Raw genomic sequence first — 24,018 nt, forward strand, 5'->3', positions numbered from 1 at the left:
TTAAAGAAGTCATTAAGTGGTGATGGATGAGACGGGGTGGCCTGTAAAAAATAACTTTTACTCCATTTACTGTACTCCAATATGAGGAAAGGGATTTGCAAGGAAATTTATCACAGGATGAAGTTAAGTGTTAATTAGCACCCTAAAATTTAGGATTCCACAAAAGTTGAAGATTAAGAAGCAGAAATCACATTTTATTTCATGGTGGATTTTCACTATATTCAATATCACCACAATAACGGTTGTTTTGGCCAGCAGCCAAACACCCCTCTGTTCTCTACCCCGCTTAGTATAATCCGAGTTCCCCCTTTTATGAATCAAATTGGACTCACATGCCGCCTGCTTGACAGTCTGACCTTTCACCTTGGCTTGGAGGTAGCACGGATGGGAGCACATGCTACAAAATTCAATTAAATATCACTAATCAACTATGAAAATTAACATCAAATGCCTTTGTGTTGCTCTTCAATTAACTTCCAAGTCATGTCAAACTAAATCAGAAGTTTGTAGTCTCCAATTCAAAATAACCAAATTATTCACAGCTAGCTAACTAAGGAAGCTAAGTTGTGCTTTAGTCAGGAATTTTGCACTAGATTTCACTTTGTGTGCACTTCAGGTCTTCTCTGGCCCGTTCCCTCTCTTCATTCAGCAGCCTGCTCTCAGCACACTTTTTACATTACACTTTGGATGTTGGACTTGAAAAATCATAGACTGACCTGGGCTTGATCCCATGTCCTCAAAATTCATGTGCAGGTATCTAACCCATTGAGCCACAAAGCCAGACACAATACGAGTGTCTTTCTCAAAGGCTTTTCGCTCTGTCCTTTGTGTTTTGGGCAACAGCCAAACACCCCTCTGTTCTCTACCCCGCTTAGTACAATCCGGGTTCCCCCTTGTATAAATCCAATTGGATTCATCCACTTCCTGTTTGACAGTCTGACCTTTCACCTCGGCTCGGAGGCAGCACGGACGGGACCACATGCTACAAACATTCCGGTAACTTCAGTTCAATTCAATATCTCTAAACAACTATCAAAATAACTAACATCAAATGCCTCTGTGTTGCTCCTCCATTAACTTCCAAGTCATGTCAAAGAAAATCACAACTTAGTGCTCTCAAATTCTAAATAACCAAATTATTCACACTTAGCTAACTTAGCAAGCCCAGTTCACCACACATGCTCGGATAAGACTATGCAGAAAACACTGTGTATCTTTGCTTGTGCATGTTGTGGCAGCTCTTCAATCTTTCTCACTCGGAACAGAACATCAGTCATGTCGCTTCACTCTTATCTGTATATTTCACCCATGCAGCTCAAATTAAAAAAAAATATACAGCCAAAGGCAATAAAAATAACACTTCTTTCTAAAAATTACCAATGACAAAATATCAGATTACAATTACAATCGGAATGTACAGGACTTACACTTTGACTCAAACGGGGACAGGACAAAATTCACACCACTCATTTCATTTTATTTCTAAACTTTTATACATTCTCATTCATCTTCAGAGGAAAAGTCTCTCTACAAGCTTTCTTATGTCTTAAATTCAGCCCGTCGCCGCTTTGTCTGCTTTTTTCTTCTCTGTATTTTCACAACATGGAAGGAAGTGTGCTGCATATGGACTCTGCTCGCTCTCTTCTCTGCATGCTGACCACTTGGAACTTCAACATCAAATCACAAACGCTACCAGATCACATCACAGCCGGCTCAAATGTCAGGCAGAGTACCCGCCCTCCCTCATCTCAGCCCACAGAGTCTGTCTGTCACTACATGTGCCTGTGTCTTCTTTGAATGCAGATGTCCCGCCACCAGGAGACCAGGACCAGGCACCGGCACCGGCCGGCACACCGCTCCAACTCCGGCTCTTCACCCCTTGCGCTCACATGTCCATCACGCCGGAAGCTGGCGGCCACCCATCACAAAAGGTAATGGCGCTCTCATTATATCGGGATCACAAAACAAACATGCTTTATTCAATTTTTTATATTATTCATTGCAATTAATCGGCAAAACTCTTGCTATTTAGCAAAAATATCATTTGGCCATTCATACCAGTGTGTCATATGTAAACCTTACATCCATTTTCATTTTTCACAGAAGGATCACGGCGCAGTCGACAGGCCTCAGCTCTGACCGCCGCCTGGAACACACACATCACGTACGTCACATTTTTACAAACTTCATATCAGTTACTCTGCAATCAATCCTACTTTTACAATCTTTACATTTATACTCTATATTCTTGCTCTTTGCTTACATGTTTATACTCTTTTAGACTAAGTCTTTTTGCTCATTTACACACATGCAGCTGGAACCCTCCACCTCCTCTTTGGCGCTCCGCCCTTCTACGTCCAACTGACTGGCCCGGACCAGACCGTACCGGATCGGACCAGAATTTGCAAACAAATACATCAAAAAAGTCTTAGAAAACTACTTGTTGTCATATAGCAGGCTTTTACCATCATGTGAGACACTAGTCAAATGCTGCTCCGCGTCACCGCGATGTTTAGAGCAAAGTCCAATACTTTTTCCTCAAGCCGTTGTAGCAGTAATTGCTATGTCAACTCCAACAAGGACTTCAAATCCAGAGACAAGTATTATTCAAATTCCAACCACGAAGGGACTCGAACCCTCAATCTTCTGATCCGAAGTCAGACGCCCTGTCCATTAGGCCACATGGTCACACCTAACAATGCTTAAGGGGCCTTTTCATTTTCTTATTGTTTTGACCTTTTTGTCGGGGTAAACACAAAAGTGTGAGTTGTTTTTCATTTAGTTTCATTTGCTGCCTAAGCCCAAACACGACAGTGGTAGTGGCCAGTATGGGGATCGAACCCATGACCTTGGCGTTATTAGCACCACGCTCTAACCAGCTGAGCTAACCGGCCTGTTTTCTGTGGTTTTGTGAGTAAAATTTATTCAACATTTATCTTGGGGCTGGCTGAAAAACAGTTCAGCACCACAGGCTGAGAGAAGAGTGCTTCTTTGTGGAGGATTAATAGGTGGATTATCACTAGTGGCCAGTATGGTCAGTATTGAACCCATGACCTTGGCGTTATTAGCACCACACTCTAACCAGCTAAGCTAACCGACCTGTTTACGCTCATTTTCTGAACAAAATTTATTACAGCATTTATTTTGAGGAGGTTAAAAGACACTTCACTTTTCACTTGTTTCATTTCAGCCTTACACTCTTAAACATTTCCAAAAACTGTGAAGCGATCAAGCATTTGCCTGTAATTTCAGGTGCCACAGTTTGATCACAAGACATCAGGCACCACCGCTCTAGAGAAGGAAATGATCAGTTTTTTGGTGTAAAGGTGCAGAAATTGCTTTAAGTATGCTTCCATTTAAGATAAGAATGCATGGCATGAAGCTGTGACTGCTGAGAGGCCTCAGGTGTTAACCACAACTAACACACCCACAGTATTCCATGTTGGACACAAAGGATTCAAACCTTCAATATTCTCAAAAACCACAGTCCTTATCATTTATGTTCACTTTCATCTCAGCTTTGTTGGCAAGCAGAACAATTTCATGCAAAGGTGCAGTTTCTAATTTTACCTCTGGAAGTTTAACTTAGTCATTTTTGCTCTCAACATATTTACTTATTTTAGCTGGAAACGTATAAAATGAACTGAAATCACGTCCAGCCTCATCAAATTTGCTGATTTTCTGCACCTTCACAGCAGCTGAGTGGTGTGTGTGTTTGTGTGGGAGTTATGGGAGAGGGTAGACTTCGTACCGAGCCGCCCGTCCAGTCGAACAAACAGCTCACAGATGCTGAAGGCGACGTGTGGTGCGGATACTCTCCGCAACGACACACAGCACGCTTCGTTTGCTCTCTTTGGACTGACGGACCAGGCAGTGATCCAGGTCCACTTTCCTGAAAGACCAGAAAATGGACTCACAACTGCTTTTACACATTAAACACTGATTTCTGTCCGTTTGTCGTCTGGTTGCGTGACCAATATTCCCAACACGCCTTTCAATCTGACACCTATTAATGTACAAAAATATAATGGTTTATTTCCTGCCTTGCATTGTCCTCTATGTAAGTCCTGTATGTGCCAGTGTAGGATAACATGATCATTTATTCATCCTCACAGGGAAACCCTCTTCTCACATTCCCTCTATCACAGGTCAGAGGTCAGACATCAATGTGTTGCTGTTGTCAGGGGAAACACTGAATCTAGATACTGCATCTGAATTTATTGCAGAATAAAAAAAAACTCAAGGAGCTTATCCCTACATCTCAAGATTAATTGATATAGATCATTTAAATTAATTATTAATAAAGGACTAGCTTCATACTTCATCTAATGAGTCTCAAATGACACCATGATGACACCCGCCTGAGCAGCTGTTGAACGCACACCTGCACACTGCATGCTGGGATACCTGGAGTTGAGCTCCCGCAGTAACGTGGGCACCTCCAGCTCGTGTTTGGTCACGATGCCGAAGGAGGCTTTGACGGCCACGGAGTCGGATCCGCTGATGTTGAACCCCACGTCGTTGATGATGTGGTTTCCCAGGCGACCGTTGAGGGCCACGTCGGATTTGTCCTCATAGTTCAGGAGCTGATAAGAAGACACCCCAGGGAAATAGTCAGTAGATACATGTTACTAAGTTTTAAGATTTTCCACAAATACACATTTTAGATACAAAACATATGATAAGGAGTTAAAGTTTGCTCCACCAGTAAATATAATACACACAATAAACCAGTTGTGTAGTATTTCACATTATAGCAATCATAGATGTCATGTTTGTGCACTGGGTAATTTTATTTTTGATATTTTTTCTAGTTGTCAATGCAGGACTTTTACTGCATTAATATGATGCAGTGTTTTTACAGTGACAGTTCCTCAACCATTGGATATATTCACCAAATTTTCTCTCAGAATTAAAGTGTAGCTTTCAATTACTGTGAAGCCAAAAACTGTTCAAACGGCACATTATTTTACATTTTAAATGAGATCCCCAAACTTTCCAAGCTAAAAAAAAGCTGAATTTAGATGAAATATTTCAATTTGATGGAGTAAATATCATATAAGTTCACGTCGAGCTGGAAAAAGCTGGGACAGAATATTTATTATAGCTCCTGTCAGATAATGTGGAATAAACCTCAAAGGTCAAATTTGATGATTTGTCTTTACGGAACATATTGTACCTGCTGTAATCTCCTTCTCCCCGACCAGGATGTCTTTCAGTGAGAAAGGGGTCGAGGCGTACTTGCTCTTCTTCCAGAAATGCCTCTTCCTCTTCCTGGTGACCAGGCTGAGGGGCTGGTAGCGGTCGGCCTCGCTCAGGCTCGGGACTGGGATCAACCTCCCGGTGTCTCCAACCTGCTTCACAAAATTCTTAGTGGCTGCAGCAAACATTTCCAGAGATGCACGAGAGTGTTGAACCAGGTAAAGAAATATAGTCCTCTTTACAACAACCACCTCCAAAGACAACTGCAGAGTCACGGGGTGTATCAGCTGGTCTTGTTTGCTGATGTTAAATAATGCAGGTGGTGTGTAAGGGAATATGGGACGAGGTGCGTGTTAACCTGGTCACTGTCGGCCTGCTGCTTCCTGTCACGTGGAAAGACAAATTACAGGAGTTTTCTTACACATTTTTCCGGCATGTTTGCCTATTGTGGTGGTTGATTTTTATCTGTATTTGTACATTTTGATACTAAAAGTCTCACTGTGAAGGGTTAATAAGAGGAAAATAGAGGACTTGCATAATTACAATAAATTACAGGAATTACACCAATTAGAAAAGATGATCTGTGAAAAAATCAGGAGCCACATGTTCGTCTTTGACTCTGTGATACATGAAAGATCTGTGAGCCTGAAAAACGGGCTGAATCATATCTTTTTTTTAAGGATGTCTCTGTGGTTTTTGTAACATCTAATGTTTTTTCATTGCAGCTTTTTTTAGTTTGGATAATGTCCACCTTTCAGTGTGTGTGTCCTGCATGCACGGTCGTGGGCCGATCTCTCCTGTGGTTACACTGCTGTCTAGTCTATACATCCAGAAATAGCCTGTATGTTGGAGGCTTTGAAAAAAACCACATGTATAAAACGCTTTTTTAACCACAGGAGCTGAGGTCAGTATTAGTGTGCTACACAATACGCTCCCTGTAATTTTTTACTTCTTGGCCAAATGTAATTCCTTGAAAGGACAAGACAAATCATCTTCCTGTAATTCACACTTAAGCCACACAGCTTTGTCTGCTGTGTCAGTGTTGACCAAAGAGGATTTCACCTGGAATCCCCTGGTCAGACTAAAAAGATGTGAGTGCAGACGAAGACAGGATGAAGGGTATGACGAGAGCGTGTGATGAACTTTAGGCCACTTTCAACTAAACAACAGGTTTCACAAAGTTTGGTTTTGATCTGATAAAAAGTACACCAGGGCCAAAATCAGCAATATTGATACCAATATACAAAATACAAATACAGTTTGAAAACCAGAACTACATCCCTGACAGAAAGTGCAAACACCACGTGACGTCTACTGACGCTTTAAAATCGTCTAAAACGACCTGCTCAGTGTCTCAGGAGGAAAGGAGGACAGACCGACACCGGCTTTTTCAGGGACTGACACTTGTGACCTTTGGGTCAAAAGCGCATTTTCTCTTACAACCAGGTCCCCACACTACATATAAAACTATGAATGTGTAGAAGCTGAAAACTCTGACCTGATGGAGGAACTGTCTTCCCATCCGCCTCCCCTGTGGCTCTGCCCTTCTGCCTCTCACTCCTTAATGGGAAATCAGTCTGTTCTCCAAGCACCTCAGACACTTCCTGACCTGTTCTGCAAAGGAAACAAGTGAAATCTGCTTCATCCTCAGACTTAAACGTCCCTTTAAGAAGGCTCTGGGAACTCAGTTCAGGCTAAAATCACTTGTTAAGATGACAGTAATCTGTGTAGGAATCACCGCTGGAGATGGAGACGCTGTTTGTTTTCTTCTCTTCCTCCGGGACATCACCTCAGGGACTGACAGTCTGCACCGACTTGGCAGAGCTTTGGCCTGGAAAACACATCAGACGAGTGTAACATGCACGTTGTAAAGCGCTCAAGCTGGAGTGCACAGATGTGGGTCAGCAAGTGGAGTTTCAATAAGAGAGAAGTTAAAGAAGTCATAAACAAACACTTCCTTCATAAAAAACGACAAATAATTTCACCCACATGTTTCCAAAAATATGGAACAGTAGACAAAATATGTGAAGTAGCAAACTTCATTTGAAAGCTTTTTTCTGGCTTATTTAATATTGAATGTTAAATGCATCAGTTGATGATTCATATCATCTGTGAGATTAAGGCCGCTTTCACGTCATGATAAATGTTGAGTTATCACCAACTTAGCTTAGCTTAGCATAAAGACTGGAAACAGGGAGAATGATTAGCCTGGCTCTGGGCAAAGGTAACAAAATCCACCTGAGTTACATCCTGGGACTATTTCCTGGCCAGACGTAGTGACTTCGGCGTGAAAGTAAATATGCGTACCTCCCAGAAAAGTCAAACTGTTCAAAATCCAAAACATTTATGGGTGATTGAATTATTAAAAAAATGATTTTAAATGATGGCCACGTTTCTTTTTGGATGCAAGTTTTGTATTTTAGCAGCTGAAACCAGGATAAGAGCTAAAGATAGAAAGAGAGGTGTAGAGAGAGAAGAGAAAGAGGTTCATTTATAATGAAGGGATGTTCGAGAAACAAACCTAAATGTGGATTTTGCTCTGAAAACGTGTCTCATACATATAGAAGCAGCCATATAGTCGAAAGAAAGAAATGCTCAAAAAAGCATCATCATCCAGCCCATCTTCTTTCATCGGCCTCTTGGCTGGACAAATTTAACGCAGCCTCTAATTAGCTACATCTTCCAAGGCGACTGTCAGAGCCCGAGGAGGAGGAGGTTGGCCTTGAAATAAAGCAAGAAAAAAATGATGAGAGAGGAGAGGAGAGGAGGAGGAGGAGGAGGAGGAGGAGAGTGAGAGGAGGAGGGAGAGAGATGAAGAGGGCGCTTGTTTCAGTTTGCAGCGATCGCTCATCCAGGAGCCTGTTCCACTCAGGGATATTTGGATTTCTCAGTCTGGATGCTGTAGCTCAGGGGTCGGGCTCTCTCTGACTTCCTCGTGTGTTTGCGTGGCGGCCGTGTGCGTGTGTGTGTGTGTGTGTGAGGACGCTGCGTGTCTGGCATGCAGACATGGGCCCCTCGCTGCGCTCTAGGATTACTTTCTGCCTGGCCATCACCTTGGCTCAGGTGATCGCTGTGACCTGCCAAGAAGATACCAAGAAAGGTGAGTGACAGCCACCCCAAATATGACCTCTCCTTCTGCCCTCCGATTGGTTTTCTGTGTTGATACCTGATATGTTTAAGTGCTGACAGGTTTATGCAAAAAAAGCAACAAACAAAGGATATAAAAGTGCTGAAATAAACATTTGTCCCATGCTGATAACAGACTTTAACTTCATGAAAACAACCTGTATTTCTTTATTTCCAATGCTGCAGATGCTGGATATATATCTGTGATTTATGTTTGACTCTTTGAATGATTCATGGTTGAGTAACGAGTCCTGTAAAAACATTTACTTTGTATTTTCATGTGTTTTTTAGGTTTTTTTTTAACGCATCTGTTTGTTTTTTCCATTATACATCCCTGCTTTATGATTTCTTCTTTTTTTAAAAAAACTTTAGGATGTGGTTTGAGAAGTTTCTCCTCTCTCCCAGATTCCCTGCTTCATGTTTTAGTTTAGATGTCAAACTGGGCTGCTCTGCCTCCCACTGACCTCGTGGTTAAGGAACCAAAGGTTGAAATCACACCCACAGCCTCCACCGGGAAGGCTTATTATGCCTTAATGAGACACTGTTTGCCTGTTCACGAAGCTGCGAGAAGCCACAGAGGGATGATTAAGACACAAAACATCTGGCAGAAGCTGCGAAACTTTTCAGGAATTGATTAGAAATCTTAAAGGTGACAACGAGATTTGACGATTCTCCTACAGTCATGAAAATAGAAGTGACGCTCTGCCTGATTTTCAGGCTGAAGTGGCCCCATGTGGTTGACGCAAAATCTCCTAATTCAAGATGATTTCTCAAAGACAGAGATGTGGCTTTTTCCCTTTCAAGCATATTTTCTAAAATAAAATGTCCCAGTGGATGTGATTCTGGGTCAAAAATACTTTACCCCACCGCCCCCCTCCCTCCCCCTCTACATGCCGCAGTGCACACTAAAGAGCGCGCACGGCCTGCTGGGCTATTTCAGTGCGAGGCCGAGGCTGAATGAAGGGGTTTCGAACGCCACGGCTATAATGATGTGGCCTCTGTGGATGGGATGGACAAAAGCAGGCCACTAATTTTGGTCAGACTTCGGGCCAAAGACAGACAGGACACACCCAGAGTGAGAGGACGCTGGGTATGAAACAGGCTTTCATCACCTCCACTGAAAAACTCAAAGACGTTCGCCTACATCTGAGTTAAAGTTCCATACATGAGCAGTAGCTGCCATCTTTAAGTGCAGAACTTTAAATTAGTGATGGTCTTTGTCCAGCTGTGGACTGACAGGTGCGTCACTAAAAGTGACAAATATAAGAATAGAAAGTGAGAGTCTGCACCTTGCAGTACCAATATTACTCCAGCTGCTTTAACTTAAACTTCTTAAACAAACTCCCAACTATCATTTCACTTTTCTGGACAAGTTCTACATAAAACGAGTTTTCCAGAAGTGAATAAAAACAGCTGTAAAACAATAATCATTTCTGAGTGACCATGTTAATCCAAATACACATCTGCTCAGTATGACTGCAAAGAGTTTAGATTAGGAGACTGATGCCACTTTAATATCTGTATCTGCCAGAAGCCAGTTAGCTTAGCTTAGCATAAAGAATGGAAACCAATAATCGAACCAACATGATGAGGACTGATGAGACTGATTTCTAGGCCACGGTCTTCCCCAGTACTATAACTGGACACTATAACCTGCTGCTGGTATGAAGGGAATCAATACATAATTTTCAGTTGTGTCCGGGGAGAGAAATCAGTGCAGCTCAGGTTGTTTTCATCTGAATTCAGAGTCCGGCGTGTGTCAGCTGTTGTTTTGAAGAAACAGTCTGCTCAGATTTACGACTCTGGCTGTCAGCTTGTTAAGATACTGACTGGTCGTTTAAGATTTTAGCGTGCTGTTCTTGGCCTGGTGTGTGTGTGTGTGTGTGTGTGTGTTTGTTTGAGTGGGGAAAATTGGAAAGAGAGAGCGTGAGCTGAGATTTAAATGGGAGGAAGTTTTGGAAGCTGTGCGCTCAACACACTGCTTCACAACCTTTTTGGTTCGTTAGTTATGCCCATTAAATTAGACTCTGACCTTGATGATTGTAATCACTTAAACCAAAGAGTGAATTTTCCTTCTTGGACTGTTTCATTTGATAGAAAATATCCAGTAATTCACAGGGAAAAATTAACTATAACTGTAGCTTTTTCCAGAACAAAAGAAAAACAAACGTAATTTTGTATTTCTCCTTTAAATGTGGTATAATGATTAATAAAGGGGAACACAGAATAAGGAAAGTGAGAAATAGTTTCCTTTTTTATCCCATATATCACCTGGATATGATTTAGATACAACCCTCAGGTGTTAAACCTCTCGACAAAGGTACAGTTTATGTGGTTTAAATATGATAAAATAAATAGAAATCCTGTGTTCAGGCAGCGTCAGGAAGCTGCACGGACAGTTTCCACTTTAAAAAGAAGGCCACATGTAGTCATGGTAATTTTCATCATACTGGAAATCTGAGCCAGAATCACACAAACTAAGCTGAGCTGCCTTAAAATTATATATATTTATAACTTTTCTGAACAATCTGCAAAAGCTGCAGCAAAAAAACAAAAAATAAAAGCTCAATAAAAATAAGAGTAAAAGGTTAAAAAGGTCTGTTGCAGAGGGAGAGAAAACCAATAAAGCCCTGCAGCCTAAAGACCCTTCAGCTTGTTGAATTCTATCTGTTTCATACATGCTGCAGCCTGCGAGCTGCTCCTCAGGGTGAAGCAGGTTTCGCAGCAGGAGTTTTTTTCTCCGGGTGTGGCACCCCAGTGCTCTCCCAAATAAAGTCAAGCCACAAGTTCTACCCAAGCCCAACGTATAATACAGCCGCTGTGGTTTCCCCTGAAATAACTCCCGTTTCGGAACACCAGCCTCTCTCGCGGGGAGAGGCTCCACCACATAATTAGTACTTAGGGACGTCACTAAACTGCCTGGATTAAAAATGCTCACAAAGCCTGTAGCAGGTGGCCATTTTTGCTTTTTCCTCCCTCTTTCTTTTAGTTTTGCACTTTTCTTTCAAAGAAATTTGATACAAAATAGAATAAGACAGGCCACAATTATTGAGAAATGTCTTTTCTGTAGAAAAGTCATTAAAAAGTTAACATTTTTGAAACCAGGTGAAATCGTTCTCTCACTGCTGGGTGATTTATCTCTCAGTTTATCAAAAGTATAATTTAGGTTTCTGCTAACATGAAAACTATAGGTGTCATCTTGTTTTATGTTTAGAGTTGGAGCCGAGATGGTGCATAGATAATAGCATACTTGCACACAGACACATTTATTTACAGCCAGGAGCTATGGAGTTCAACCGCAGTCTAGTCACTGCCTGGCTGCATGATTGTAGTGCCTTGCTCAAGTGTAGGTCAGTGGCAATTTGCCTGGAAGTGTCTCAGTGACACATGTATCCCGTCGTTTGTCCCCTGAGGGAAATTTACGTCAAATATTTTTTATTCTAATTTAACACCTGAAATGTTACAAACACACAAAACAACAGTATTATATGTAATAGTTATGCCAGTGACTTTTTGACTCCAATATGGATTAAACTCTAAAAATAGCTGGACACTACACTTCCCACAATGCAACAGTGTAGCATCTTTTCATGGACCCTGCTCTGCCTTTGTCTTTAAAGCTCCACACCCACAGTTTAACATAGTTTCTCCAGTATAAATGTTGGCTCCGAGCCCCGGAGGACTAGGATTACTTTTACCCTCCAGACGCACAGAAGACATTATAAAACTAATTAACTCTGACGTTTAAAATCCACAGAATTCCCCTTTAAATCACGAGCCTCGATTTAACACGTCTGAGTTTAATGGCGTTCAGTGTGATTTATGGCTTTTTAATTTCAATCTTTCTCTTCATGTCAAAGAAACGAGGCATTTAATGTGGACCGTGTTAACTGTAACTACAGTGAGGTCGACAGTCGCTCTGTTTACACAACACTTATCACTTTTATAGTTTGAAGGTGGTTATTCTTTTCATTTTAAGCTACTTTATACTTTTATTCCTCCACAATTCAAAGGGAACTATTCTGCTTTTTACTCCATTACATTTACTGTGAACAGGTTGCTCCATCTCGACCAACTACACCATTAAAATGCTACTTCCAGATGAAAACGTCACTAATAATGATCCAATATTGTATACAAATATAGTGCAACACTAACAGGGGCCAGAGCATTTTAACTTTTGATGCTTATGTTCATTTTCTCAGGTAAAAGATCTTAATACAGCTGCCAATAATCAGCTGATTGATATCTGGTTTACTGCATATACATATACACAGAGTATTTGATTGATTTTAGCCTCGTACCTGCTGATATTTACTGTACGTATTACTGAGTAATGGGTGCAGCCTACTGGCCAAAGGTGGAAAATACACTGTGCTGCATTCAGTGGTCCTTGTGGTATTAATGTTAGTTTATGATTTAAATTTGTTTTTCAGGATTTTACCCTTAAATTCAATGTCATTACACAATACAATAAATATAAAACTTTTATTGCACCTGTAGCAACACATCTAATGATTTATTCCCATCACATGAAGCAACGGTTTAATACTTTGTCTGTGTGCTGTTCGGTGCTTAGCAGGTGGCGTACATGCTGCAAACACAGGTGTTTTCAATTTGGGCTAATTAGCTAATCTTCTCAGGACTCTCCTCAGGTGTGTACAGACTGTGCTTGATTAAAATCTGCCTCACTCCTTTTATAGAAATGTATAAGTCTGTGTTATTGATGATTCTGTTTTTAATACGCAAGACGTTTAGCTCCACCTAACTCAACTTCAACCCCCAAACCTTTTGCACACCACAGGCTCTACACTGAAAGCTGAGGAAAACAGTTTTCTTTGCATCATTTTTGCTCATTTTTTTTTTTTGGTGAAAAGTCTGGATCAGCTGTGCTGGTGCAGGTTTAGACTGTTTATGAGCTAAAAAAAAAAAAAGCTCAGCTGCTCTGTCCAAACTTTTTATATATTCTAGTGAAAAAAGAGGAGAGGATGCAAAACTTTAAAGGTCAAAGTAATCGTGACCTTATTCTGGGACATTTTCTGTTATTATCTGTGATTTGCTCTGAAAACAGCATTGTTATGTTCAAGTCAGTCTCCCCTTTGAAAATACAGTATCCTATCTTCAGCTTGTATCTATAGCTGAGAGATATTGCATTACTGCACTTGTGAAATCCCCTGTAGGCCTTATGATTGAAAACCCCATAATGATGCCTCATCATTATTGAGAGGGGAATCACCCACGACACTGACGTGGCTGCTGTTCTGTTTTAATGAAGATACCTGCACGGAAAATGGCAAAACCTACTCCAACAATCAGATATGGAGCCCAGAGCCGTGTCGAATCTGTCTGTGCGACACAGGGACGGTGCTGTGTGAGGAAGTGGTGTGTGAAGAGCTAGGGGACTGCCAGACAACCGAGGCCCCTGAGGGCGAGTGTTGCCCCGTCTGCTCCACAGACGCACCACCTCCTCCTCGCATGGAGAATAAAACTGGTAATAAAAATTCGTCTCATGTTATTTGCATTTGGGAATGCAAATCACACCCATCCCTATAAACGCATCACTATGGGATTGAACAGTCATCATTAACAAGGGCTGTCAGACTCCCCAAAGACACCACGAGCTACATAGTGATTATTTCACTCAGTTAACACCATGTGTTCCTCACAAATGCTCTTAGAAATAAGATCTAGCATTAGCAGACCACGTGAAATTTCACTAATCCGCGACAGGCTCATCTGCAAATTGACGTGCATCACTAAACTGGGTTAAATGATGGGCAGTGCCTCATTTTAGATGTGAGGGAGAGACTTTTCTGAGGCTTTTGGGAGAACAGCCTCAGGAAACAAGACTGAAGGGCGAACATCTGTGATGGCATGCTAATGAAAAAGTCAGAGCATCACAAAAGTCAACAGGATACGTCTTTTGGGAACCATGAATGTGTGAACCACATTTCATGGCAGTCCATTCAAAAGTTTCTGAGTGGTCTAGACTGAAATGTAGACAGGCCGATAGCGGCAGGCTGCTAGTGTGTCTAATGTTCTGTACTGTAGCTTGGAAATGCAGCACACTTGCTACACACTTGTTGTAATCCTGTCTTTTTTAAGACCATTATCAGACACTTCAAAGTATCAGCTGTCGAAGAACGACCCTGATGTCAGCTGCTGTTCTCTCTCATAAAGATTCCTGCACAGAAGACGGCAAAGTCTACGCCAACTATCAGATATGGTACCCAGACCCGTGTCGAGTCTGTATGTGTGATATGGGGACGGTGGTTTGTGAGGACGTTGTGTGTGAGGATGTAGGTGACTGCGAGACCACAGAGATCCCAGAGGGCGAGTGTTGCCCCGTGTGCTTGGTCGCAGCGCAGCGGCCGAACACTGATACTCAGACTGGTAAACCGAATGTCCCGAGGCTGTTTGTAACCTGCAGATTTTCTGTGGCTGCATTTCAGTTATTGCTGCTGCTGGTGAGCTTGAAGTCCTCCTCTTCAGGCTCCATCCTGTGCACACAAAGTGTTGTTTTTTAATCTATATCTTTGTGCTCTGAATTTCCCTTTGACTGTATTCTAAGTTTGCAAAAGCAATACATTGACTTTTTGGCAAATAAGCTCACTTCTCAATGAACGTTTGTGCAGCAAAATCATTGGTAGCCATTTCATCAGGAGATTAGCACAGAGTAGGCTACTGACAGTCATTTCAATATATTGTATTGATAAAAATGGACAACAATGGACACTGTTGGAGCTGCTATCAGTTTTACTGCCACACAAATGAAGTTGAGCAAGTGACTTATTTATCAAATAATGTGTATTCCTCTGGGAAATTGTACCACCTTCTCCATGTCCTGTATCATATTATTTGTTGCACTTTACATGCACATTTGATTATTGTTATTGCCACTTTTAATGGTGTTTGCACTTATTGTGAGTTGCTTCCTTTTCCACACCAATTAAGGCTTAAAATATTTAAATTAAACAGTTTCTTCCTCTAAAGAAGGTGCACTGTTTAAAGCCCCTATGTGTAGGATTTAAAAATTTGTGACTTTGGCAGCTGAATGCTAATACACCTGTCTAAACACTGAGATTGCTGCACCAGGATTGTCCCATTGTTCTAAAAACAAAAGCTTCTGCTATCAGAATCATTTGCAGGATGCTAAAATTGCAAAAATCTACACATAAGAGCTTTAATAAACAGGAAGTAAAGCATGTTAGAATATACCATTAACATTTAAGATTTAGCATTTAAAGGAAAAGTTTGACACGCAAGTAATACCACACAGTATATGAAGCGACCCTCAGCAACCAGTTAGCTTAGCTTAGTTTAGCAGAAAGACTTCCCACCGGTTTTCACAGTTTTACACATACAGATTAAACAGCATGTTAATTAATGAGGTTTAGTTAGTTAGTCCTTTATTTGGTGTTGGTAGATAGAGCCAGGCTAGCTGTGTCCCGGTTTCCAGTCTTTATGCTAAGCTAAGCTAAGCTAATCAGCCCATGTGACGGCTTCATATTTATCTTGCAAAATGTTGAACTTTTCCTTTAAGTTCTTCCAATTTTGACTGTTGGATTTAAGTTAACATGGTCAGATACTAATTTAATTTCTGTTTCGCAAAGATACGTGCTCAGAAAATGGGAAGGTCTACGCTAACAATGACATGTGGAACCCGGAGCCATGTCGGATCTGTGTGTGTGATAAGGGGACCGCTGTGTGTGAGGACGTGGTCTGCGAGGACCTCGGTGACTGCCGGAAAACTGTGACCCCTGATGGCGAGTGCTGCCCCGTGTGCTTGACTCCAGCTTCAACATCAGCTCCCAGCGCCGACCCCACAGCAGGTAAAAGTTAACTCAGTCACTTTGCAGAGGGCTTAGACTGTGCCGCTTTTAAAACACCCCACCTGTTGTGTGTTACAGCCGCAGACGAGAATACGAAGGAAAGCTGCACAGTCGACGGGGAGGTCTACGGTCACAACGACATCTGGAAACCAGAGCCTTGTCGCGTCTGTGTCTGTGACAACGGTGTCACCATCTGCGATGAGGTGCAGTGCGAAATTCTGTCAAACTGCGAGAAGGTCGTCACACCTGAGGGAGAGTGCTGCCCTGTGTGTGACAACTTCGCCAGCGCCAGCAGGATGATCGGTGAGACGCATTTACTCTGTTACCCCACTGTCCATCCACATCCATGCACTGGCCATTAATTAATCATTATGGTCTTGCCACAGTGATGTCACATTGTACATGACACGCCTTGAAGTACACTTGTATATCACTGCTGCAAGTCAGCAAAGTCACAAGTTCAACAGCTGTTTGTATCTGAAATGATGAATGCAGTAGCTGAGAGCTGTAGAAAAGTTTTAGGAGAGAATATAATCGAATTAACTCTCTTCTTTCTATTTTCCTCAAGAAATGATGGGCTTCAAGGTAAGTCATGAATCATTTTGACGTGGATTCATTTCAAACAAATGTGAAAACTATTGTTCTTTTAATCAAAACAAAATATGTTTCCTTTACAGGGACAGAAAGGTGAACCAGGTGATATCCCATATGTAAGTAAACTCAGCAGTGTTTATTTTTTGATTGCAACTTATAATTTTTTGGTTGATATTTGTCATTTACTTGTCATCTTAACACTTTTAGTTTTTTTCCTCTCAGGTTGTGGGGCTCCCTGGACCTCGAGGACCCTCGGTGGGTTTTTCTACTGCTTTTACTCTTGCTATTGTTTTTGTATTTACATGTGCCAATGTGTATTATTGGATGGATAATGTATAATATGTAGATTTTAAGAAGTGAATTAGATGCCAGCAGGCTTTTTAGAATGGCCACAATGCACTAATTTTGACACTAGAGGGCACCAAATGTCATAACTGACTTTTTTCTAAGTGTTTATCATTGGGAAACACCCTGTACTCATCATGTTGGCCCTGTGTGATGAATATGTGTTGTTGAAGCACACACACATTTGTTGAGACAGCGCAGGCAGATCTACAGTATCTCTGCCGACTTGCTGAGTTGGCATAGAAGACTGGAGGATATTTATTTAGTTTTTTTGTCCTTCTTTTCATCAAGGCTTTATAATTCATATGTAAAGGTTAATGGGCTTAATTCATTATCACATTAGTTTATCTTGAATTAGATGTGATCACAACATATTTATCATATCATATCATTGTATGCACTTATGAATTCTATTTTTCTTTATGGTCCAGGGTCCCCCAGGAGCTCAGGGTAACACTGGACCTAGAGGCTTTAAAGGCAGGAAGGTAAGTCTGAATCAGAGATGTTTGTGTACTGACTTTTCCAGTCACTAATCAACTGTACAGAATATAGTGTTAGAGTAGGGTTCATACAATTTATAATTTATCGATTAAAATATATTTTATTATATATTATGTACTGCTGTTTCAGTCCGACCGATAAGTGCATATACTCTAGAGTTTTCCATGCTATATCCTCAATTTAGCACACTGACCTGACACAGCTCAGTAACAGTGGGGCTTTCCCTGCAAACGTGAATGTCCTTGAGTGACAAAGTGACAGATTTCCACCATTGGTCAACCCAGTGCCACGTGACCGAGTTGGACTTTCCTCTTTCAAAATTTATTGGCACAAACAAGTGTTACCAAAGATGCTGGATGCTGTTAAACGAGGAAGAAGAAAAAGAAGAAGAAGAAGAAGAAGAAGAAGGAGAAGAAGAACAAATAATTGTCAACAAACAAATATGCTATCATTACATTAGCTAACAGACAAGCAGCTGCAGTGTTTTCTCCATGCCTCATTAACAATGAGGGAAATTTCCTGCACTAATCATCTAAATTATTAATTGATTAATTGATTGATAGAGAAATGAACCATCTATTTATTACTGTTTGCATGGCCAACAATGTGTCCTCTCTCATTTGTGTTCCCACACAACCTGCAGGGATTCCCAGGGCCTGCAGGATTTGACGGAGAGCCCGGTGTGCCAGGAAATCCAGGAGAGGCAGGAGCCCCAGGCCATGGATCTGCCCCAGGGGTGAGTTTTGTCGGTGTCAGTTACCTTGCAGTGGAGGGGGAATACATACATTTTACAGCCATTCCTCTATGATAGTTTTGAACATTTATTTTGAATAAATCTCTTCCCAAAAGGGAAACCTAGTGTCACAGATGGCCTCAGGCTTCAGTGAGAAGTCCGGTTGGGCTGGGATGGTGTCAGGATCAAGGGTGAGTGCTGCACAGTTGTATCGGAAATGTTTTTTATACATTTATACAATGTCAAGATCTATATTTGTACAGTGAATAAAATGTTGCTATTTCAGGGTGAAGCAGGACCACGAGGACCTCCAGGATCACCTGGATCACCAGTAAGTTTTGGCAATAAACATCTGAACATTTTAAATGATTGTAAGTATTAGTTATTCCTTGACGGAGTCGTATATCTCCTCCATCTCTTCTTTAGGGTCCAAGCGGTGGTCAGGGAATTCCAGGAGAGACTGGAGATCAAGGACTGATGGTAGGAACACATTTTACACATTCAGTTGATTCTCACAAAGTTTCATTTAAATTCACTGCACATGATTGAAAAGTTGTGTCAGCTGTAACGAGTTCTTTGCGTTTGTCTGCAGGGTGAGCCGGGTCATCGGGGACCAGATGGGCCACCAGGAAAAGCTGGACCTGATGTGAGTCAAACGTCCACACATTCCCATGAACTTTTAGTGTTACAAGTAATTATTTTTTAAGAACAACTATTTCTCTTTTTTCCATTCAGGGAGAAGCTGGATCTGCAGGTGCTACAGGAGAGCCAGGATTTCCAGGATCTGGGGTAACTAGTCGTCACTCAGTGTTCACACCAAATCTTTGAATTATTAACTATTAATCATAACCTAGTGACACAATCAAGCCTTGACATTGTCCATATAATGTAAAATCTATCATAAGTACATCAAATATGATCTATATTAATTTAGTTGTTTAGTTGGAACGGTGAAAGATGGGACTTCATAGATGATTTGATTGGTTGTTTTCTGTAGGGTTCAAGAGGATTCCCCGGACTCCCAGGTCTTCCAGGAATGAAAGGTCAAAAGGTGAGTTGCATGTAGTTAAAGTTACACTTCCTCACTTTTATTTCCTCAGTAAAATCGAGCACTTACCTGTTTCTGTGAATTTAAATCTCTCTCTCAACAGGGACATTCTGGTCTTCTCGGGTCGAGAGGAGAGTCTGGAGCCCTTGGAAATAAGGTATGAATGTGTCACCTCATCAGGAGCTTCTCAAATGCTTCTTATTAATATATTAGGATGGTTAAAACTCCACTAGAAATAAAAACTGATAAAGGAATCTTTAACTCATACAGTGCTATAGAACCATAATGATATATTATAACTAACTTTGAAAGTGTCTAACGGTGGACGTCTTTACAAAACTGCACATTTCAAACCTGAATTGTTTCTGTGTCGTTGTGTTTTGCAGGGTTCATCTGGTACTCCTGGTGCTATGGGTGCTCCCGGTCCACTGGTAGGCAACACACACATTAAAAAGATCAACACAGTATCTGACACAGAGTCACATGTGAGCCACACAGATACTGAGCCAGTCCTCTGTTTCAGGGACCAACGGGCATGCAGGGAGAAAGAGGCAGAGCCGGCCCAACTGGGCCTGTGGTAAGAAGATAAAATCATTCATTTGAGAGAGAGAGAGTACAAAACTGTAAAATGATGCTGCAGGATTTAGACATTTTCTCTCTCTTCCTATTTCAGGGAAAACGTGGAACACCCGGCCATGTCGGCAAACCAGGTCCTCTGGTAAGGACTCATATCTACTGTTTAAATGTGTCGAATCAGACACTCATGTAACGCTCCTCTACTGGATCAAGAAATCATGAGACTGAAACAAATATAACCTGTAACTAAACCGCTGTAGCATCATATACAAGGTGTTTTTATTCTGCAGGTATTTCAGCATCCTAATGAAAATCCTGCAGGGCCTTTGACCTTAACTGAGCATGAAATAATAAGAGAGTGAAACGGAGCTCTGAGCTGAAAGCCAAAGAGACTGAATATTTGTTTTATTATATTATTATATTATGTGAAATTTTCTTCAATTACAGGGTCCACTGGGAATCACCGGTGTGCCAGGATTTCCAGGCGGCCCAGGAATGAAGGTGAGTTTGTTTATGATCTGGTGTCATATTCAGTAGTTCATTTCATCCCACAACATGAGCCTGTTGCATGACTTATGACAGAAAAACCAGGCCAAATTTGACGTTGTGAATTCAGCAAAAGACCTTGAAAGTCGATCAGGAATGTTGTCCTCAAACGTGTCCTCTGGTGCAGGGTGAAGCCGGACCCACAGGGGTGAGAGGAAGCCCAGGACAGCAGGGATCCAGGGGGGATGCCGGACACGTAGGACCACCTGGACCTATGGGACAGCAGGTGTGTTACAATCTAATTCATCATTCTGTCCAAGTTTTTTGTAGGTTTTTCTTTAAAATCTTGGAATGTAAGAACATTTAACATCATTATTGATCATTAGTTAATATCTTGTTTTATAACAGGGTGCAGCAGGAACTGATGGAACTCCAGGTGCCCGTGGACAGGCAGTAAGTGCAACTGCATGAAATATGTATAATAAAAGATTATTAGAACCAACTTCCGCCATATCTTTGCCTGCAGATCTGTGGCCTTTTAGTCAATGGTACTGAGACATTTTTCTCCTCCACAGCCTCACTTTGTGATTCATCCAAGATTTTTAATTCTACATAACAACGTTGGCTTTCACTGCTCTGAAAAATGGAGGAATACTTTTGCCAAATCACAGATTTTATTCTTCTCATTGATTTTGGTTGACTGCCCGAGAACATGTGATGCAGCAGCTTCAGTTGTCCTCTGGATATTTTTATATTAAATCGTTGGCTGCTCTTCCTCCTTCCCAGGGTCTGGCAGGTGTTCAGGGTCCAGCAGGTTTGCTGGGACCCCCTGGTCCCCCTGGTCCCCAGGGAACAACAGGAGTACCCGGACCAAAGGGCCAGTTGGTATGAGCTCATTTCCTCTAGTTTTCTATAACTCACTAGTCCTGTAGCAGAATTCTTTTTCTCAACTTCCACCTCCCTGTTTTTAAATAAAAGAATAAATAAATCTGATGCAGTGGGAGTTTTAATGTTTTGACCTCCACATTGTTTTGCAGGGCGAGGTTGGAGTGCCTGGATTCAAAGGAGAAGCTGGACATAAGGGAGAAAGAGTATGAGAAAAATAAAACCATCTTGACACAAAGATGTTGATTGGCCTATTGACAAACTGTTTGACTGGTTTGTTTGGAGACTGTTTGACTGATTCACTGGTTATTGATTTCTCTGTGATGTTAGGGTGACCATGGTGCTCAGGGTCCATTAGGCCCGATGGGAGAGGATGGGAAGCGTGGACCACGAGGTGATGCCGGATCCATTGGGCCTCCAGGACCTACAGGAGAGACAGTGAGCCAACTTTTTACTTCATCCTCAAAAACTATTTTCATGGTCCTTTAAGCACAGAGGAAGTTTTATGATCTCCGGTCTGATTTTGAAGAAGCATCCTTAATTTGTCGTAGGGAGCTCCAGGAAATCGAGGTTTCCCTGGTGCAGACGGTTTACCAGGCCAGAAGGTGAGTTGACTTCACACCAAAATACATATAACAGCATAATGTGACTATTTGTTGTTAATCACGATTATTCTTGACCATAACTATGAGTTTCTGTGATTTTGAATATTTGATGTTTGGCCAAACAGGGAGCCCAGGGTGAAAGAGGAGGGCCAGGGTCAACTGGCACCAAAGGTTTACCTGGAGATCTGGGACGCAGTGGAGAGCCAGGTTTAACAGGAGCTCGGGTAAAACATACATAAATATCTAATGTTGTCATTTATTACTTTGAAGTAATTCAAACCTGATTGCAGCATTGTATAGAGTTTATTTGTTAAACGCATTTTAACACACCAACAGACAATCTTGTATTTACCCACCTTGAAGGGTTTAACTTTACGCCTTGCCGTAGTGATGGAGAAGTTAACTCCAGGGTGTGTCCGTATAGTGTGACATCACTGCTGGAGGCGTGGTTACATTTGCATTAAAACGCTGCTTTTCAAGTTATCGCTATAAGTGTGTCTGTTAAGTCCTTCAACAGTTTGAAAACAACAATAGAACACAATAGAATATTACTGTTGAGGAGAGGAGACAGGTATCTAAGGCTGTTCTGTAACTGTGCCTCCCTTTTTTGTCTCATTTCACAGGGTCTGACTGGACTTATCGGTGCTCAGGGAGCAGAGGGAAAACAAGGACCAATGGTATGCAAAACCTTTTATTTCCACTACTCGTCAAACATGTCACCACTTAACCAAAACAACCAAATAAGGATTAATTCTTTCCCCAAGCCTAGAGTATGGTATGTGATGTATTTGGTGCATGATGGCATGAATTTAATTTTCTTTGGTCTTTCCAGGGCTCAGCAGGAGAAGATGGCAAACCAGGCCCAGCTGGTTCTACTGGAAACAGAGGCCCAGCTGGACAGATGGGCCTGCCAGGACCAAAAGGCTTTGCTGTCAGTATGAATGTTGTGTTTGAGACCACCCGACAAACATTGTTTTTATGCATTGTTTGGAACATTTCATGACCAAATAGAAGGCTACCATTGCCTGTTGTGCCTGTTGTCCTGTGTGGTGTCAAGTGACGTTTCTGGAAGTAACTTAACAGCCAAGCACTATGCTTTGGACAAAAACATCTCCCAAATGAATGCATGTAAATAAATGTAAAAACAGAGCCACAGAATGACAGTAATGTATAAGCTACATTGTAACACAACAGGTGATGACTTCTGTTGTTCTGTTCCTGTTGTTTTTTAGGGTGATGCTGGAAAGATTGGAGAGGCTGGAAGTTCTGGACCTCCAGGTCAAAGGGTAACTATGACTATGAATATGAATATATTAATATATTACACCTCTTACTAAGGCTCAATTCTCTTCACCAAAGCACAAATATACTGATAAATGCTGCACTTCGACTGTTTTCTAGGGACTGCATGGAAAGGACGGAGAGGAGGGCGCTGCTGGACCAGCTGGCCCAGCTGTAAGCATCCGCCTTGGTTGAGAAAATCATCACTGATTTAACAACAATATGTTTGAATTATACTCAATTTGCTTTTTTCCAGGGTCTTGCAGGAAAAAGAGGAGAGCAGGGACCACAAGGACTGCATGGTTTCCAGGTAAACTGCATCTTGTCATTATAAAATTATACATTTTGAAATTAGCACTGGAGTCTGGTGTTTTTTTTCATTTATTTCTGAAATATATGAGTTTACACTGCATACAGTGAAACTAATGAGAAACGACTTCCGGGTATGGCGGCGATCTGGTCGGTGGTGTAGTTCGAGAGCTCCCAGAACGGTCCAACATTTCCCCTGCTTTAGAGTAATTAATGTGACTATATCTGTGAAATTCTTATGGGGAAATACCAATTAAGAAACGCTAAGACCATAACGAGCCCAAATAGTGAGGAAAACGAGGAAATGGCGACAGGAGACGTCGACACAGGTGAAGCTAATGTGCATGCTATGATGGACGCCATGCGAGCTAGCATGGATGCTATCCGCGCTGACATAAGAGCGGGGCACTTGGACATGAAAAAAAGAACTGAGCGGATTCTGCGAGACAATCAAAAAGGACATGAAAGAAGAGCTCGGAAACTTTAAAGAAGAAG

General features: G+C 41.6%; 2 protein-coding genes and 3 non-coding genes across 5 annotated transcripts in view; 1 reads left to right on the forward strand and 4 right to left on the reverse strand.

Annotated features, from left to right (window-relative positions):
• Nucleotides 1–2,615: 2,615 nt before the first annotated feature.
• Nucleotides 2,616–2,688, reverse strand: trnar-ucg (transfer RNA arginine (anticodon UCG)). The gene has a single exon. It is a non-coding gene; the product is annotated as a tRNA-Arg (tRNA).
• A 132-nt stretch (nt 2,689–2,820) lies between these two features.
• Nucleotides 2,821–2,894, reverse strand: trnai-aau (transfer RNA isoleucine (anticodon AAU)). Its single transcript has one exon. It is a non-coding gene; the product is annotated as a tRNA-Ile (tRNA).
• A 129-nt stretch (nt 2,895–3,023) lies between these two features.
• Nucleotides 3,024–3,100, reverse strand: trnai-aau (transfer RNA isoleucine (anticodon AAU)). Its single transcript has one exon. It is a non-coding gene; the product is annotated as a tRNA-Ile (tRNA).
• A 619-nt stretch (nt 3,101–3,719) lies between these two features.
• Nucleotides 3,720–6,521, reverse strand: LOC130165324 (pejvakin-like). Its single transcript, XM_056370509.1, has 3 exons — nt 5,183–6,521; nt 4,408–4,606; nt 3,720–3,892 (listed from the first exon to the last, which is right to left on the reverse strand). The coding sequence occupies exons 1-3, from the start codon at nt 5,388–5,390 to the stop codon at nt 3,781–3,783; spliced, it is 519 nt and encodes a 172-aa protein (XP_056226484.1). The 5' UTR covers nt 5,391–6,521; the 3' UTR covers nt 3,720–3,780.
• Nucleotides 6,522–7,832: 1,311 nt separating this feature from the next.
• LOC130165323 (collagen alpha-2(V) chain-like) overlaps nt 7,833–24,018 on the forward strand; it is a 28,810-nt gene continuing 12,624 nt past the window's right edge. Inside the window, exons 1-31 of the mRNA XM_056370507.1 lie at nt 7,833–8,302; nt 15,942–16,160; nt 16,239–16,463; nt 16,729–16,745; nt 16,838–16,870; nt 16,977–17,009; nt 17,531–17,584; nt 18,244–18,336; nt 18,450–18,524; nt 18,620–18,664; nt 18,760–18,813; nt 18,926–18,979; nt 19,069–19,122; nt 19,331–19,384; nt 19,485–19,538; nt 19,768–19,812; nt 19,905–19,958; nt 20,055–20,099; nt 20,405–20,458; nt 20,631–20,729; nt 20,852–20,896; nt 21,230–21,328; nt 21,481–21,534; nt 21,659–21,766; nt 21,880–21,933; nt 22,059–22,157; nt 22,557–22,610; nt 22,766–22,864; nt 23,166–23,219; nt 23,335–23,388; nt 23,471–23,524. Of these exons, the coding sequence (XP_056226482.1) occupies nt 8,209–8,302; nt 15,942–16,160; nt 16,239–16,463; nt 16,729–16,745; nt 16,838–16,870; nt 16,977–17,009; nt 17,531–17,584; nt 18,244–18,336; nt 18,450–18,524; nt 18,620–18,664; nt 18,760–18,813; nt 18,926–18,979; nt 19,069–19,122; nt 19,331–19,384; nt 19,485–19,538; nt 19,768–19,812; nt 19,905–19,958; nt 20,055–20,099; nt 20,405–20,458; nt 20,631–20,729; nt 20,852–20,896; nt 21,230–21,328; nt 21,481–21,534; nt 21,659–21,766; nt 21,880–21,933; nt 22,059–22,157; nt 22,557–22,610; nt 22,766–22,864; nt 23,166–23,219; nt 23,335–23,388; nt 23,471–23,524 (2,229 nt within the window). The 5' untranslated portion in view covers nt 7,833–8,208. The remainder of the gene's footprint in view (nt 8,303–15,941; nt 16,161–16,238; nt 16,464–16,728; nt 16,746–16,837; nt 16,871–16,976; nt 17,010–17,530; nt 17,585–18,243; nt 18,337–18,449; nt 18,525–18,619; nt 18,665–18,759; nt 18,814–18,925; nt 18,980–19,068; nt 19,123–19,330; nt 19,385–19,484; nt 19,539–19,767; nt 19,813–19,904; nt 19,959–20,054; nt 20,100–20,404; nt 20,459–20,630; nt 20,730–20,851; nt 20,897–21,229; nt 21,329–21,480; nt 21,535–21,658; nt 21,767–21,879; nt 21,934–22,058; nt 22,158–22,556; nt 22,611–22,765; nt 22,865–23,165; nt 23,220–23,334; nt 23,389–23,470; nt 23,525–24,018) is intronic.

The sequence above is a fragment of the Seriola aureovittata genome, chromosome 24 (genome assembly GCF_021018895.1).
Source record: "Seriola aureovittata isolate HTS-2021-v1 ecotype China chromosome 24, ASM2101889v1, whole genome shotgun sequence".
NCBI lineage: Eukaryota > Metazoa > Chordata > Actinopteri > Carangiformes > Carangidae > Seriola > Seriola aureovittata.

What these genes read in the sequence shown, in the direction of transcription:
- LOC130165324 (XM_056370509.1), bottom strand. Translation starts at nt 5,390, where the DNA reads ATGTTTGCTGCAGCCACTAAGAATTTTGTGAAGCAGGTTGGAGACACC. An exon ending in CGGGGAGAAGGAGATTACAG is followed by an intron (nt 4,607 to 5,182) that starts CAGGTACAATAT and finishes CTGACTATTTCC; the next exon opens with CTGGGGTGTCTTCTTATCAG. An exon ending in CTGCGGGAGCTCAACTCCAG is followed by an intron (nt 3,893 to 4,407) that starts GTATCCCAGCAT and finishes CTGGTCTTTCAG; the next exon opens with GAAAGTGGACCTGGATCACT.